This window comes from Vitis riparia, chromosome 8, assembly GCF_004353265.1.
Source record: "Vitis riparia cultivar Riparia Gloire de Montpellier isolate 1030 chromosome 8, EGFV_Vit.rip_1.0, whole genome shotgun sequence".
Taxonomy (NCBI): domain Eukaryota; kingdom Viridiplantae; phylum Streptophyta; class Magnoliopsida; order Vitales; family Vitaceae; genus Vitis; species Vitis riparia.
In genome coordinates this window covers 16,282,002-16,297,968 of record NC_048438.1, presented here as the reverse complement: position 1 = coordinate 16,297,968, position 15,967 = coordinate 16,282,002, and the positions used below count along the sequence as shown (strand labels likewise).

Below are 15,967 nucleotides of genomic sequence, written 5' to 3'. Positions count from 1 at the left end.
TATAAAATTATTTAATAACTTTCTTATTTTACCCTTGCTAACTTTTCCTGCCTGCCCATTGATGACCATTTCTTGCTCTATCAGATTCGACAACATGGGGATTGCTGATCATATTATTATTATTCTATCATACCTAGACTTGGTGCGAGTCAACTTAGTCTCCAAGCACGAGCCTTCCTTACATGTAATCACCTTATATTTATTTTGGTGTGATTGAATTATCTTTAACTCGGAACTCTTCTTTTTCTTAGAGATGTATAGTAGCCAACTTGTTTAGCAGCAAACACGATTATGGAACCAAAGAAAACAGACAAGTGACGAGTTCATATGTAGACTACATAGATTTGATTAAATTTCATGGACTATTCTTAGCTCACTAAAGTCTTCTTCTTCTTCTTCTTCTTCTTAGAGAGAATTTATTAGAGAAGCATAGTAGGCAATGTGTTTAGCAGCAAACAAGGTTATGGAACCAAAGAAAATTGACAAGTGATGAGTTCATACGTAGACTACATAGATTTGATTAAATTTCATAGACTATTCTTAGCTCACAAAAGTCTTCTTCTTCTTCCTAGAGACAAGATTTATTATAGAAGTATAGTAGCCAACTTGATTAGCTAACACAGTTGTAGAACCAAAGAAAACCGACAAATTACGAGTTCATGTAGACTATTGATTTGAGAAAGATTTTCCAAAAGATTGCTCCCTCCTTCTTGAATTGATCAACTAATGGACATTAGTGCAAGTTTTAGTAAGTTATATTTTTGTTTCCATTTTCTTTAGTCAAAGATAAAGAAAGTTTAAGAAAGGTGTTTTTTTCTTTTTTTTTTTCCTTATATTGTTCCAAACTATTTCTTTTTATGAAACTTTTTGAGAATCAAACATGCTTATATTGTTTGGGCTGATCCTGCCCACCTTGGTGGGATAATTAAGCAATCGTCCAAGTATGTGATGAAGAAAGTGGAGAAGGACCTGATCCAAAGAGAGAAACGTAAGGTTTAGGTATGTGATTAATTTGATCGATCAATCAAAAAAGCGTTTCCGTGGGGATCAGGCCGAGACTGTAATGAAGGTGGTCAAGAGACCAGGAAAAGCGCCACCAAACTCTCTTCCCCTCATCTTCATTTTTCTCCCTTTTCATAATTACAAATTATTATCTTGAGTTCATATTAATTAAATTTAGGCTTAATTAGCAATAGTAAAGATGATGCCTCTAAATTTTTATAACAGAATAACGCAACAATTATTAATATTTAATTTATTTCAATTATGACATTATCCTTATCATATTTTTATCAAAGCCAGTGGTGATTTTTTTATAAAAAAAAAAAAAGAAAGTGTGAAAAATATATATATATATTTTTTTAACATTTCATTTAATTAAATGATACAAATGTGGTAAATGAATGGGATAAAAAGTAGCACTATTTTTTTTTTTAATTTTTCAATTTTCAAATTAATGTGAAGAGATATTTAAATTATACTTTTATTAGAATTAAGGATTAAAACTATTATATATTAATATATTATTTTGCTCTAATAAATAATAATACAATATGAATAAGCCAGACAAATTTTATTAATGAGAAACTTCATAAAAGAAGTTGCTAAAACTGCTACATGAAGTAATACAAGGAAAATGATAGTAACAATGATGTTCAAACTTCAAACGTCACCATTTGGAGCTTCTAAGAGGGCGATTCCAGGTGGTTTGGACTGAAGATTGAGGGACGGAGTGACACCTGATGGTTTGACGGACCGAAGAATGAGTGGTGGAGAGAGAACCAATACTAGGGTCAGATACGGTCCCGAACACTTGATCTCCATCTTCCAAAATTGCATGTGGTTTGTTGTTAGCTGTTGCATCTTCCTCACCCCCCATGTACTCGTGGGAGACGAAGCAGTACAAGCACAGATTCGCGAAGCTTAGTATTGTTAGCATAAGGTAATACCTATCTAGATGACTATCGTTTACGTTGTCTCTGAACCAGTCGCGGAAAACAAAAACACAGGCAATGTTGACCAATTTTCCAATACTCAGTATGCAATTAGTGAAAGGTCTCGCATAACTCTTCATCGAGTCAGCTACCAGATCACAGAAGAAATCCGCGAGTCCTTCCATGAATCCCAACAGGCAGAATTGTGGAACTAACCACAAGATACTCATGTGGATTTTCTCATCTGGGTAGTCTTTAACTCCCTCACTCTCAACCATATTCAATCTGCGCACCTCAACCTGCCAAGCAGCACAACAACATATGATGGACGAAACCATTCCAACACCAATTCTCACTAGCAGACCACCTTGTTTTTGTCTTCCATCACTCCACCTCCGTTGGATTAGTAACTCGTACAAATATGGAACTATGAAGCTTGTTAAGGATTTCACGGCATTGAAAGCAATCACGATATTGACAAAGCTGTTGGTAATAGGTGACCTCAGGTTGGAGGTCTGTTCAACAAAGAAAGTGCTCCCCGTTGCTTGAACCAGACCATACACCAGGAAGGTCGCCCACATAGGAACCATTTTTAGGAGATACTTTATTTCCTTCACCTGTGCAACAGAGCAAAGCTTTCCCTGTTTTTCTTGTTCTTCTGGACTGACGGAGAATGGGTCCACAATAGCCGCTTTTCTAACCATCTATGTTCCACCGACAAGGTTTAAATGTCACAAATGAGAGGGAGGAGTGTTTTTCACTTGTGTATTAGAAAGAAAGAGAGAGAGAGAGAGAGAGAGAGTTGCAACTCTGTACCTGAAGAATGGAATATTGGGCAACAAAATTAGTTCACCACTGTCGTTTTTGAAGAACTTGCTTGCATCAGGGTAGTGGAGATGTCGCTTCATTATTGCAGCCTTAAGAACGCGATATGCAAGGGAAAGCGGGCTGGCGCTTGCTTCTTGTTTCCCGGTTTGGTTTTCTTCGCTGGTTGGGCTTTGGCAATAGGGAAGGCTTTCGCCAAAACGAAACAGCCAATAAGCAACGAACATCACCACTATCACGATTTTGAAGGTGTTTGGCCAGTCAACATCTGGGAAGGCGAAGGTTGCTGTGATGGATCCCAAGCACCACCAATAGAGCCACCAAACCTCCGTACGTGCCTGCACCCGAATTTCATTATTGCCATCCAGGCTCTGTTCATGGCGCCTTAACTGATCAACCAGGAATTCTTTCAACGGTGGTTCTTTCCCTGCTGTGCCCACCGAGATTAGCACCAAAGCCACAACGAGCAGCCAAATCTTAGTACCTGTAATGCATAATAGTACCAACCCCTGCAACAACAAGAATTGACACTAAACATGAATCCACGAATTATCGAATCTAGTGAATTAATAAGAGTACCAAGACATCCGAGTAGAGAGGAAGCCCCTAGGAGCAGTACTAACGCCAGGTTTGGTACATGCTAATAAAAAATGGATTGAATATTTTGTTTTTGTTGACATTTATGTTTGTATGGAAATGAATTTAATGATTTTCGGATTCATTTACACGAATGTAAAATTAAAATGATTATTTATTTTCAATTCAATGTTACTATGAAAAAATGAAATAAAATGATCCATATATAAAATTTAAAATAATACTTTATTTTCATTTTTAAAAAAATCTTTTACACTTTATGCATTTTAAAATATATTTTATTTTCATTAAAAAAAAAACATCTTTAAGAGTTTTTTTGTATTACTATTGTTTGATTGTTGTTAAGAAACAATTTTAAAAAACAAAGTAATAAATTTCACAATTTTTAAAAATAGCATTAGTAATTATTATTTTTTATTTTTTAAAAAATAAACCAATTATGTTTTAATAAGATATTAAGATATTTATAAGAGAGAATGTTATTTATGATTTTATTATAATTCTACTATTCATATTTTATTATAAAAAAAATATTTATATTTTTTAATAAGACTTAAATTAAATTTATTTATATGATATAAATTGAATTTACAATTTATACTTTATAAAATCAAAATAAAGAATTATTAGTGAAAATCATTTTTCATTTTTAAATTTTTGAAAAGTGTTTTTAAAAATGACTTATACAAGGTATCAAAATAGCATGTTTAAGGGTTAAATTAAAATCTCACTTAACTTATCTTATCCATGATGTGAACTGTGAAGGAGAATAAATAAATAATTGGAAGAAGAAACAACCTAGCGTTACACTTACAATAATGTAGGTTTTAGTGGTGATTAGGATCATTTTGAAATGACCAAAGTAGGCATCTGACGCGTGAGCGAGAAGAACCACTACTATTGTAGATGTCACTTCGTACGTACTCACAGCTGCTGCTGCAACGTGCAGATGTACGTCCTCCCACGTATCTCTGATGTATGACATCAACACGTCCACCACTGCATGTTCTACTAGGCTGTGGCCGAACACCAGAGCTGAAAGGGAAAAAAAAAAACACGAAAATGAGAACAATTCTAGGGCTCTAAATCCTTAGAAGCGAAATTATTTTATTTCTTCAAGTTAAAACTCAAAAGTAACGAAAGAAAGCAAGATTACCGGATATTAACAGGACAGCCTTGGAAAAGACGAAGTAATATTGAAACCATCTAGTCAATTTGCTTTGGATCTTGGAGTATTTCATTTTCAGTCGTATCAGTCAAATTGGTTTCACTGTGTATAACCTGCACCAGACGAAGTAATATTGAAACCATCTAAGTCAATTTTATTATTATTATTTTATCCTGTTAGATTTGAGTTATAAAACCACATAGCATTAGATCTTCAATAAACGACCTGTCCTATGGTTACTATCTTTAGAAATCAAACAAAGAAAAAAGTTCCTTTTAAAAATGAAATCTTTCATTATTTGTTAAGAGTAAAATTGTATACTTTTCACTTAATAGTGGAATTGTGTTTTGTGGTTCAGATTCCATGATTTTTACCTTTAGGTTATGTTTGGTTCCAGAAAATACTAAGGAAAGAAAAAAAAATGTAAAGGAAAATGATTTTTTCATGTTTGGTTATCCTATGAAAAATATAAAAGAAAATCAAATATAATTAAAACTAATTAAAAACTTATATATTTTAAAATTATTTAATCTTTATATTAATGAGTTAAAATAAATAAAATGAGTTTGAAGTAAAAAATAAAAATAACGTATCAACTTTTAATCAATTTTTTATTTTCCTTCACTTTTTCTTTCCTTCTATTTTTCCTTTGTATTTTCTTTCCCTTACATTTTCCCTCAAATTTTCTGAAAACCAAACATAGCCTTAGTTTTTGGGGGAGATTATGTGGGTAGTTTCCATGCTGATGCTCTTGGTGTGATGATTTCTTCTTTTCACTTTTTAATATTAAAAACGGAAATTAAAATAAATTAATTTTAATTTAAAGTAGACGCTTATTCACCATAATTGAGATCACTAAATTTTCAATAATATATATATATATATATTAATTTAAAGTAGACGCTTATTCACCATAATTGAGATCACTAAATTTTCAATAATATATATATATATATATATATATATATATATATATATATATATATATATATATATATATATATATATATATATTAAAGGTGATTTTTTATGTAAAATATCAAGCAAAAACATAAGAATTTTTACAAAAGTAAAATTGATACTAAAAATTAAGATGAAAATATTTTATTAATATAATGGCACACAAGAGTTATAATTTTAGATTTATAAAATAAAAAGTTTTTTATTATTTAATAAAATATGACAAATGTAATTTTTAAAAACAAATCTTTTAAATAAAATATATTTCTATCTTTTTGTATTCAAAAATTAAAAAGTTATTTATGTTTTGTCAAATATTTTTATTTTGATACGTCTTTTACCATTTTTTTCATCATTTCATTATTTTTTAAATATATTTATAAGTTAAGATAAAAAAAAAAAAAAAATCATTTTCCTGTATATAAACGGAAACCAAACATATAACCTTAAAGAAATGCATATGCTAGCAAATAACAATAGAAAAATTAAATAAATAAATAAATTAAAGAGAGACAGGAAGGGATACGGATTTGTTGGCAGAAATGGACCTCCCTGGTGAGTGACTTCGATGAGGGCCGGTGGATAAATGGATCTGGTGTTGAGGTAGCAAACTCCGGTGGTGGATCAGGGCGAAAATCTAAACAGGTTTGAAGTGGCTTCAAATGCGGGAAACCTGGAGAAATTTTTAGTTCAACAAGAGTATGCAGGTTTGAAAAACATTTCAGAACGAATCAAGAAATTCCCCACTAAAGCCCACCACCAAAAATTTCTAAAAACCTCCTCACTCCTCTCTTCTCCCCAGACGCCTTCTACTCGACCCACCTATTTTTCCCTATGGTTATATGGATAGATGACTCAAAATAAAGGTATAACCTTACCATGGAATCTGAACCACAAAACACAATTCCACTATTAAGTGAAAAGTATACAACTTTACTCTTAACAAAAATCAAGAAACCGATTTTTTTCAAAGATGATTTACTTTCTCTTCATTTAACACATCATTCTTATTCTCACCTACACCATGAATACGACTCTCTATACACCATTTCCTGTAACACCCATAACCCTTTTCCCTAACCCTTGCCTTCATCATTTTATCGTACGGTTGTACCCAAAAGAAAAATCAGTCTCAAGACTCTCCACCTCGATTACTTAAACATGTCGTATTCTTATTTTTTTTTTTATTAAATAGAATAAAAACTCAATTATTGTAATGATTAAATACAAAATAAAAATTAATTACATTATTATTAAAACAATAAATTTAAAATAATAAGATACAAAAATATTAATTTCTCACACACAAAATATAATAAAATATCAATTTTCGTTCAAATTCCATCACTTTATTAATACAACATTTATTTTTAATTTTTATGATGGCGATTTAATTCTTTAACTCAAGCCATCCATAAAACCCATTATCACGATCTCATAAAAATTAAGATAATAAAGTGATGAAAGATAAATTCAAATTGTAATTTTTAGAAAATAAATGTTTATAAAAAATTGAGTTTGGAGATCAAGTTATTTATGGAGAAGATTTTTTTTAATGTAATTCAAATATTTTGATCAACATTATTTTATAAATTATGAATATTGAGGTATTAATCAAGATTGTTAAACGAATAAATTGAAAAATAATATGTTAGGATTACTAAATATATAGTTTAAGATTTCTTTTATGCCCAAATAAATTTTCTTTTTAATATTTCATGAACCATAAATCAAAATAAAAATTTGAAATTTTAATATATCAAAACAATTATCTTTTTAATATATGAACTAAAAATAAAATTAAAATTAAAGTTTATTACATTTAAAATATACCAAACACTCCTCGTAACAGCTCATTTTGTCTCTTTGCAATTTAACACATTAACCTCAGTAGTTGTAATCTCCTCACCCATCATAGCCCAATGAACTCAGCTGGAATTAGTTGTTCCACTCTCGGCACATATCCCTTCACTCATCACTTGTCCTTCTCTACCACAGCCCATATTTTTTTAGGGAGAATTACCCAAAAGTGGGTTGGAAAAAATAATGACTATAAAGACTAACTCTAAAAGAGAACAATTTTACCATTAAATATGTTTTCTATATTATTTATAAATAAATTGGGATTGTCAATGATGTGGGACCCATACATGATGATAAGTATAGCTTGATAGGCAATCAATGATATATTTTTCAACTTAAAAAAATTATTATCACTTTTGAACAATTGACTGTTTAAAAATTTGTTATTTTTTTTATAAAAAAATTGAGATTTTTTAAAGAATCTTGTAAAAAAAATAATTTTTAATATCTCATAAATAAAAACTATATCATGAAGTTATTATATCATTTTATATATAAAACATACAATTAAAAACTTTATTATTATAATATAATGAATAATTATTTTTTACAACCACTCATCAATTAATAATATATAAATATTCAATTGACTAACACACACCTATTAAATGGAATAACGCACAATTATTCATTAAGTAATATAGTACATGAAAAAATTAAATAAAAATAACACGATCCTCCATTTTTGTGTTTTATTTGGTTTGGATCAAAGTATTTTATGATTGGTGAGTACATCTCGTTTTCTTGTTGTTGATTTGAGTTTGATTATCTCAGAATTTTTTTTGAATAGATTTTTTTGTGGCCTCTGCATCTTATACAGTGTCTCTATCATTTTTGTTACAGTTTGTTTATAATAGCTTTAAAAATTTTAGATCCAAGACTTTTTCTCTGTTTGCTTCTGTAGATGTTTAATATGTTTTGATTTTAATCATGAAAATTTTTGTTTAATAAATTCTAAATAAGTTGTTACGTGATTAGGGACTCATTACTTTAGGTGTGATTATAAAAAATTGAAATGATTGCTTTTGAAACTTTAGATCTAGGCCTTTCCTCTGTTTTCTTTGGATTAGTTTTGCTAACTGTAGATCATTGTTTAATAAATTCTGAATATATAATCACAAGGTGAGAGATCATTTTAGGTATTAATGTTTTTCATTTAAGGACTCTAATCTTAATATTAGTTTTCATCACCTTATGTATTTAATTGGTGATTCATTTGGAATTTTTATGACTCTGATTTAATTCAACATATAAAAAAATTTAATTCTATAAATTCAAACAAGCTTAATTGATATTAATCCTTATTTTATGTGAGGTTACTTTGATTTTCATATGTATTTGATTAATGACTCAACTGAAATTTTCATATTGATTCAAAACATTTGGATTAAAAAGAAATAAATCATTCTGAAATCTTCTTTCTATGTCCTTTTTTATAATCTCCATTAAATCATCATGTCTCAAATGAATTTTCTAAAATCCCTTAACTGTTATGTTCTTCAACTCTCTATTTAATATTATTTGCACCAGAATATTGTGTAATTAGTAACTTTATGTATTATATGTGATTTTAAATGAGTTTTAATTATCTTTTTAAATGCCAATTTGTAATCATTCTTCATTTTCCAACAATTTTATAATAATTTGATTTCATTTGAAAATATGGTTTGATTAATCTGTATTTTTTAGTTTGGTAATTTAATTAACAGTTGAGTAGTAGGCAGTGTTATTAATGCACATTGATTTGTCTATATTTGCATATTTTGGGAGTTTATATAGGAGGAAATCTAATCTTGATAAATTGATTTAATCAAACACTTGAAATAACCTCTTCTTAATTTACATTAATTTTGAGTTTGATTGATGACATTTGATACACATTTTTAAGTGTTGCTAATTAATCTATATTGAGAATGTAAATTATTATTATTATTATTATTATTATTATTCAACGTTTGAATATATGATGAATAAATGAATGAATATCCTGATATAAACATGCATCAGCTACCTTTGTTTTCCTCCGGTGCACCTCCCTTGTTGAAAGCCAGTGCCAAGCCACTGTGGTTGGCTCCACCATATCATTGTATATGACTGATCTGGTCGTTGCTGCATCAGCTCCCAAATTCTACCAATGGTTATGCAAGGTCAGCTGGTTAAGGAAAGCTCAGGTTATGAAAGAACTTAGCCGTTAATTAATTAATTAATTAAGTAATAGTGAGGTGTCGGTACGGAGTTGCATCAGCTGTGAATAGACTAGGCTAAGGGATGGATGGGGGTTTACAGGAGATCCCAGAGGCTCGCTCGGAAAGGCCTGATCTACGACCACTTCTGATCAAAGATCAGCCTGATCTACGCGTTATAGAACATGGGATTCTGCAGGAGCAATAATAAATAGGTATGAATAGAACAAGAGAGATTAAGGGGCAGTAGTAGAGAAAGTTATACAAAGCTATATACGAGTCATCCCCCCCTCGTTTTTTGTATTTCATTGATTGAATTTGAATTTCGTTTGATTAAGACGAAGTTCCGTAAAAACCTCCGCTTTCTTTGAAATATCATGAACAGTTCCTGTAGGTTGAGCTCCTTTTTCAAGGAAATATAGAATAGCAGGAACATTTGAATAAGTTTGAGCCATTAGGGGAGAAAAAACAACCTAGTTAGTGCACTAACTCTTGCCAACTAGTCCAAACATCAAAAACTCTGCCATGCCTTGATTAATCACTGGATCATTGTATTCTATGAGGATGCAAAAACGTTCCAAGCATACAATTAAATTGTGTAATACCGTTAGACAAGAAACCTTGGCAAACCTCAACAGCTAGCAAAACTACACCACCCACAAAAAAATTAAAAAGATAGCTTGACCAAGGAAAAAAAGACCAAAATACTTGCACTGATATAGGCGGCAGAAGAGAAGCAAGCCATTTTAAAATGACCTGTGTAGGCATCTGAAATGTGAACAATCCAACCTTCCTAATCAACTTTTATTAAGGTTTCACCGGGCAAACCTTCCAACAAGTAGAATAAAAGTTGACCACAAAGCCTCGACCACATCGCACCCTCACTTCCTTTCTGATATTCGAGTGGTCACTGTTCCCTTGATAGTGGGGCAAAACCTTGATACTTAATCATGATTCGTGGAATCCTTCTTTTTCTAGCCAGTACAGGATATTAACAATACACAGGGCTTCTCTATTATGCATTACACGGCCATCGCCCTCCTTCAACCTTCCTGTTTTCCGGCATTGTATGATGTTATCATGTTCAATCTATGTTTAATTTATTTCTATTTGGTTTTTATAATACGATATTAATTACTAGGTGACTCTCCAAGCACCCAATTGTTAATTTGTAGACAGCAACGTTTTTAGACAAGATCTTATATAAAATTAAATTAATAGCTGCAACATCTCGCTTGAGTTTTTTGGGGTTGCTAACTCTCTCTTGTAGCAGCTAGTAAACTTTCAATTTCTCCATTAGCACTACCATGCATTCCAAAAGAAAGCTATCCAACTTTTTTTGTGAAGCCCAGGGCAAGACAGAAACTCGAACAAAGAAATGGAGTGAAGGGGATGTGAAGTTAATGCTGCGAAATGCAACCCAATGGAGCAAGCCATCTAATTTCGTGGACTTGCCAATCAATTAGGCCTTATGTGATAAGTGTTTTTTAAAACAATTCTAAAAAATAATTTTTAAAATTAGTTTTTGAAAACTATTTTATAACGTTTTATTGAATAAAAGCATGTTTGAAAACTAAAATATTTTTAACTTGTTTTATTTGTTTTTATATGTCTTAAAAACAACTTTAATATATAATATCTTATTTTTATTCATTTTTTATATTTGTATAATTATTTTGTAAAACAAATTTTAAAAAATAGGTGAAAATAATTAACACCATGTTTGGTAATTATTTTTTAAAATAGTTTTTATAAACAGTTTTTGACAATTGTTATTTGATATTTTATAAAATTTTGTAGGAAAATATTTGTTTGGGAATCTAAAATGTTTGTAACTTATTTTTAATATTTTAAAATATGTTTTAAAAATAACTTTTATATATATTGTTTTATTTTTAATCATTTTCCATTTTTATATATGTATTTTTAAAATAACTCTAATAAAACAAGTAAAACAACTAAAATAACTAAAAGATACCTCTAAAAACATCATTTTTTTTTGTTTTGAAAAATAAAAATTATTTATATTTTTTTGTTGTCAAACACATTTTTCTATTTTTTTATTTTAGATAATAGAAAATTATTATTTAAAAAAAATACTAAATAGGTCCTAAAAGATCTCTTTAAAAACACATTGATTTCTATTCCTAGTTATCAATTTTTTTTTTTTATATCTATAACAAAAAATTATTTTCAAAAATAGTTATTAAAAAGAGTTTTTAGTACTACAAATGCCTACAGCATGCAAAGAACCTACCTTCTAATCTTGTCCTTATTAATCAATTAAGTACTCCAAATGTTTAAACATTACTTAATGATCCGTGAGGGTAATTATTTTTTTCCTCGAGTTCTGCCATGGACTAAATCTAAATCAATGGATCCTAAGTTTAGTTGCAAATATTAGGATCATATTGAACGAAAAATAGAAAAATAACAGCTAAAAACCAAATGGAGATTCAGTTTAAATCAAATGCATAACGTCTAGATTGGATACATATCAACGTGATTAGGACTAATCAAGCCTCTAGACAAAGCTAAAACGCAGCCAGTCAGTGGCAAAACTTCTGAGAAATATCAGTACCCTTTTCAAAGTTAGATTGTAATATTGAGTAGCATTGAAGCAATTGAAGTTGTCGGTGCTTACCTAAACTTTGACTTGGTAGATCACCGGTAATTTAAATGGGGGCGACCTTGTCCTCATAGGTCCAACCTAAGGGAGTGGGACAACTAGTCATAGAAAATGCCCTCAAAGTGGGTTCATTGTCCGAGAAAAAATAACTTAAGCCCAATTTGGTAATTATTTTTAAAAATAATTATAAAAAATAATTTTAAAAACAGTTTTTAAAAATCGTTTTATATTTTATTAAATAAAACAATATATATTTTATTAAATAATTATAAAGAATAATGCCCTGAATTATTCTTTCCGGTTGGCACCATTGAATGATTTTTAATGTCATTGAATTTCATTCCATCAAAAGCATCGACAATTTTATTTCCACAACGCAGACTTGAAGTTTTAATAGTTTATAATTATGATAATATATCTCTAATATTTTGTCTTAAATTAAACAAATATAATTTAATCACCCTCTGAATTCAGTATCTTTAAAATTTTATGTACTATTCTTTTATCCTCCTTTTCCATGCTAATCATCAACTATTTAAAATTATTATTACATATTAAGTTTAATGTAACTACTTTCGAGTTCCAGCTGGAAATCAGCTGTACATTTAAAAGGCCCACTTTGGCCTTTGGACTACAAAATGGAGGGCATCTTTAAAAGTTGTTGCACTACATAAGAAAGCTTTCCCTCAAATTAGATGAGGCTAGGCCCATTGTCTCCACATGCCTGAAAGACCTAGGTTCTACCATATCCTTCACAAATTATTAAGAGTATCGGGGTTATATCAATCATGTTTGGCTTTTAATTTTTAATTTTTTTTAAAAGACTATTATTAGCTCAAGAAAATAATAATAATAATAATAATAAGCACAAAAATTTCAGCTTTTATGTGAATCTAATCATATTTAGACAAATTAAATTCCATCTATAAATAATGGTCAACTTCGGCACTTTGGAGATGTTTTTCTTTGTTGTTTGATTAAATAATGATGAATTTAAAACTATAAATTATATTTACCATATAAAATTGTTTAATAACTTTCTTATTTTACCCTTACTAACTTTTCCTGCCTGCCATTGATGACCATTTCTGGCTCTATCAGATTCGACAACATGGGGATTGCTCAGCGTATTATTATTATTCTATCATACCTAAACTTGGTGCGAGTCAACTTGGTCTCCAAGCACGAGCCTTCCTTACATGTAATCACCTTATATTTATTTTGGTGTGATTGAATTATCTTTAACTCAGAAGTCTTCTTTTTCTTAGAGAAGTATAGTAGCCAACTTGTTTAACAGCAAACACGGTTATGGAACCAAAGAAAATTGACAAGTGACGAGTTCATATGTAGACTACATAGATTTGATTAAATTTCATGGACTATTCTTAGGTCACTAAAGTCTTCTTCTTTTCTTCTTCTTCTTCTTCTTAGAGAGAATTTATTAGAGAAGCATAGTAGCCAACTGTTCAGCAGCAAACAAGGTTATGGAACCAAAGAAAATCGACTAGTGATGAGTTCATATGTAGACTACATAGATTTGATTAAATTTCATAGACTATTCTTAGCTCACAAAAGTCGTCTTCTTCTTCTTAGAGACAAGATTTATTATAGAAGTATAGTAGCCAACTTGATTAGCTAACACAGTTGTAGAACCAAAGAAAACCGACAAATTACGAGTTCATGTAGACTATTGATTTGAGAAGGATTTTCCAAAAGATTGCTCCCTCCTTGAATTGATCAACTAATGGACATTAGTGCAAGTTTTAGTAAGTTATATTTTTGTTTCCATTTTCTTTACTTAAAGATAAAGAAAGTTTAAGAAAGGTGTTTTTTTCTTTTTTTTTTTCCTTATATTGTTCCAAACTATTTCTTTTTATGAAACTTTTTAAGAATCAAACATACTTATATTGTTTGGGCTGATCCTGCCCACCTTGGTGGATAATTAAGCAATCGTCCAAGTATGTGATGAAGAAAGTGGAGAAAGACCTGATCCAAAGAGAGAAACGTAAGGTTTAGGTATGTGATTAATTTGATCAATCAAAAAAGCGTTTCCGTGCGGATCAGTCCGAGACTGTAATGAAGGTGGTCAAGAGACCAGGAAAAGCGCCACCAAACTCTCTTCCCTCATCTTCATTTTTCTCCCTTTTCATAATTACAAATTATTATCTTGAGTTCATATTAATTAAATTTAGGCTTAATTAGCATTATTAAAGATGATGCCTCTAAATTTTTATAACAGAATAACGCAAACAATTATTAATATTTAATTTATTTCAATTATGACATTATCCTTATCATATTTTTATCAAAGCGAGTGGTGATTTTTTTATATAAAAAAAAAGTGTGAAAAAAATAATATATATATATATATATATATAAAGTGTGAAAAATATATATATATATTTTTTTAACATTTCATTTAATTAAATGATACAAATGTGGTAAATGAATGGGATAAAAAGTAGCACTATTTTTTTTTTAATTTTCAATTTTCAAATTAATGTGAAGAGATATTTAAATTATACTTTTATTAGAATTAAGGATTAAAACTATTATATATTAATATATTATTTGCTCTAATAAATAATAATACAATATGAATAAGCCAGACAAATTTTATTAATGAGAAACTTCATAAAAGAAGTTGCTAAAACTGCTACATGAAGTAATACAAGGAAAATGATAGTAACAATGATGTTCAAACTTCAAACGTCACCATTTGGAGCTTCTAAGAGGGCGATTCCAGGTGGTTTGGACTGAAGATTGAGGGACGGAGTGACACCTGATGGTTTGACGGACCGAAGAATGAGTGGTGGAGAGAGAACCAATACTAGGGTCAGATACGGTCCCGAACACTTGATCTCCATCTTCCAAAATTGCATGTGGTTTGTTGTTAGCTGTTGCATCTTCCTCACCCCCCATGTACTCGTGGGAGACGAAGCAGTACAAGCACAGATTCGCGAAGCTTAGTATTGTTAGCATAAGGTAATACCTATCTAGATGACTATCGTTTACGTTGTCTCTGAACCAGTCGCGGAAAACAAAAACACAGGCAATGTTGACCAATTTTCCAATACTCAGTATGCAATTAGTGAAAGGTCTCGCATAACTCTTCATCGAGTCAGCTACCAGATCACAGAAGAAATCCGCGAGTCCTTCCATGAATCCCAACAGGCAGAATTGTGGAACTAACCACAAGATACTCATGTGGATTTCTCATCTGGGTAGTCTTTAACTCCCTCACTCTCAACCATATTCAATCTGCGCACCTCAACCTGCAAGCAGCACAACAACATATGATGGACGAAACCATTCCAACACCAATTCTCACTAGCAGACCACCTTGTTTTTGTCTTCCATCACTCCACTCCGTTGGATTAGTAACTCGTACAAATATGGAACTATGAAGCTTGTTAAGGATTTCACGGCATTGAAAGCAATCACGATATTGACAAAGCTGTTGGTAATAGGTGACCTCAGGTTGGAGGTCTGTTCAACAAAGAAAGTGCTCCCGTTGCTTGAACCAGACCATACACCAGGAAGGTCGCCCACATAGGAACCATTTTAGGAGATACTTATTTCCTTCACCTGTGCAACAGAGCAAAGCTTTCCCTGTTTTTCTTGTTCTTCTGGACTGACGGAGAATGGGTCCACAATAGCCGCTTTATCTAACCATCTATGTTCCACGACAAGGTTTAAATGTCACAAATGAGAGGGAGGAGTGTTTTTCACTTGTGTATTAGAAAGAAAGAGAGAGAGAGAGAGAGAGAGAGTTGCAACTCTGTACCTGAAGAATGGAATATTGGGC

At 30.7% G+C, this 15,967-nt stretch overlaps 1 protein-coding gene across 2 annotated transcripts in view; it reads right to left on the bottom strand.

Moving 5' to 3' along the window:
- LOC117919797 (protein NRT1/ PTR FAMILY 5.7-like) overlaps positions 1-15,967 on the bottom strand; it is a 36,059-nt gene that overhangs the window by 3,839 nt on the left and 16,253 nt on the right. The window contains exon 6 of one of the 2 annotated variants that reach the window (XM_034837054.1): positions 15,138-15,288. In XM_034837054.1, coding sequence (XP_034692945.1) covers positions 15,138-15,288 — 151 coding nt within the window. Of the gene's footprint in view, positions 1-14,768; positions 15,289-15,967 lie in introns of those variants that run through there. The other variant, XM_034837053.1, reaches the window with a different exon arrangement.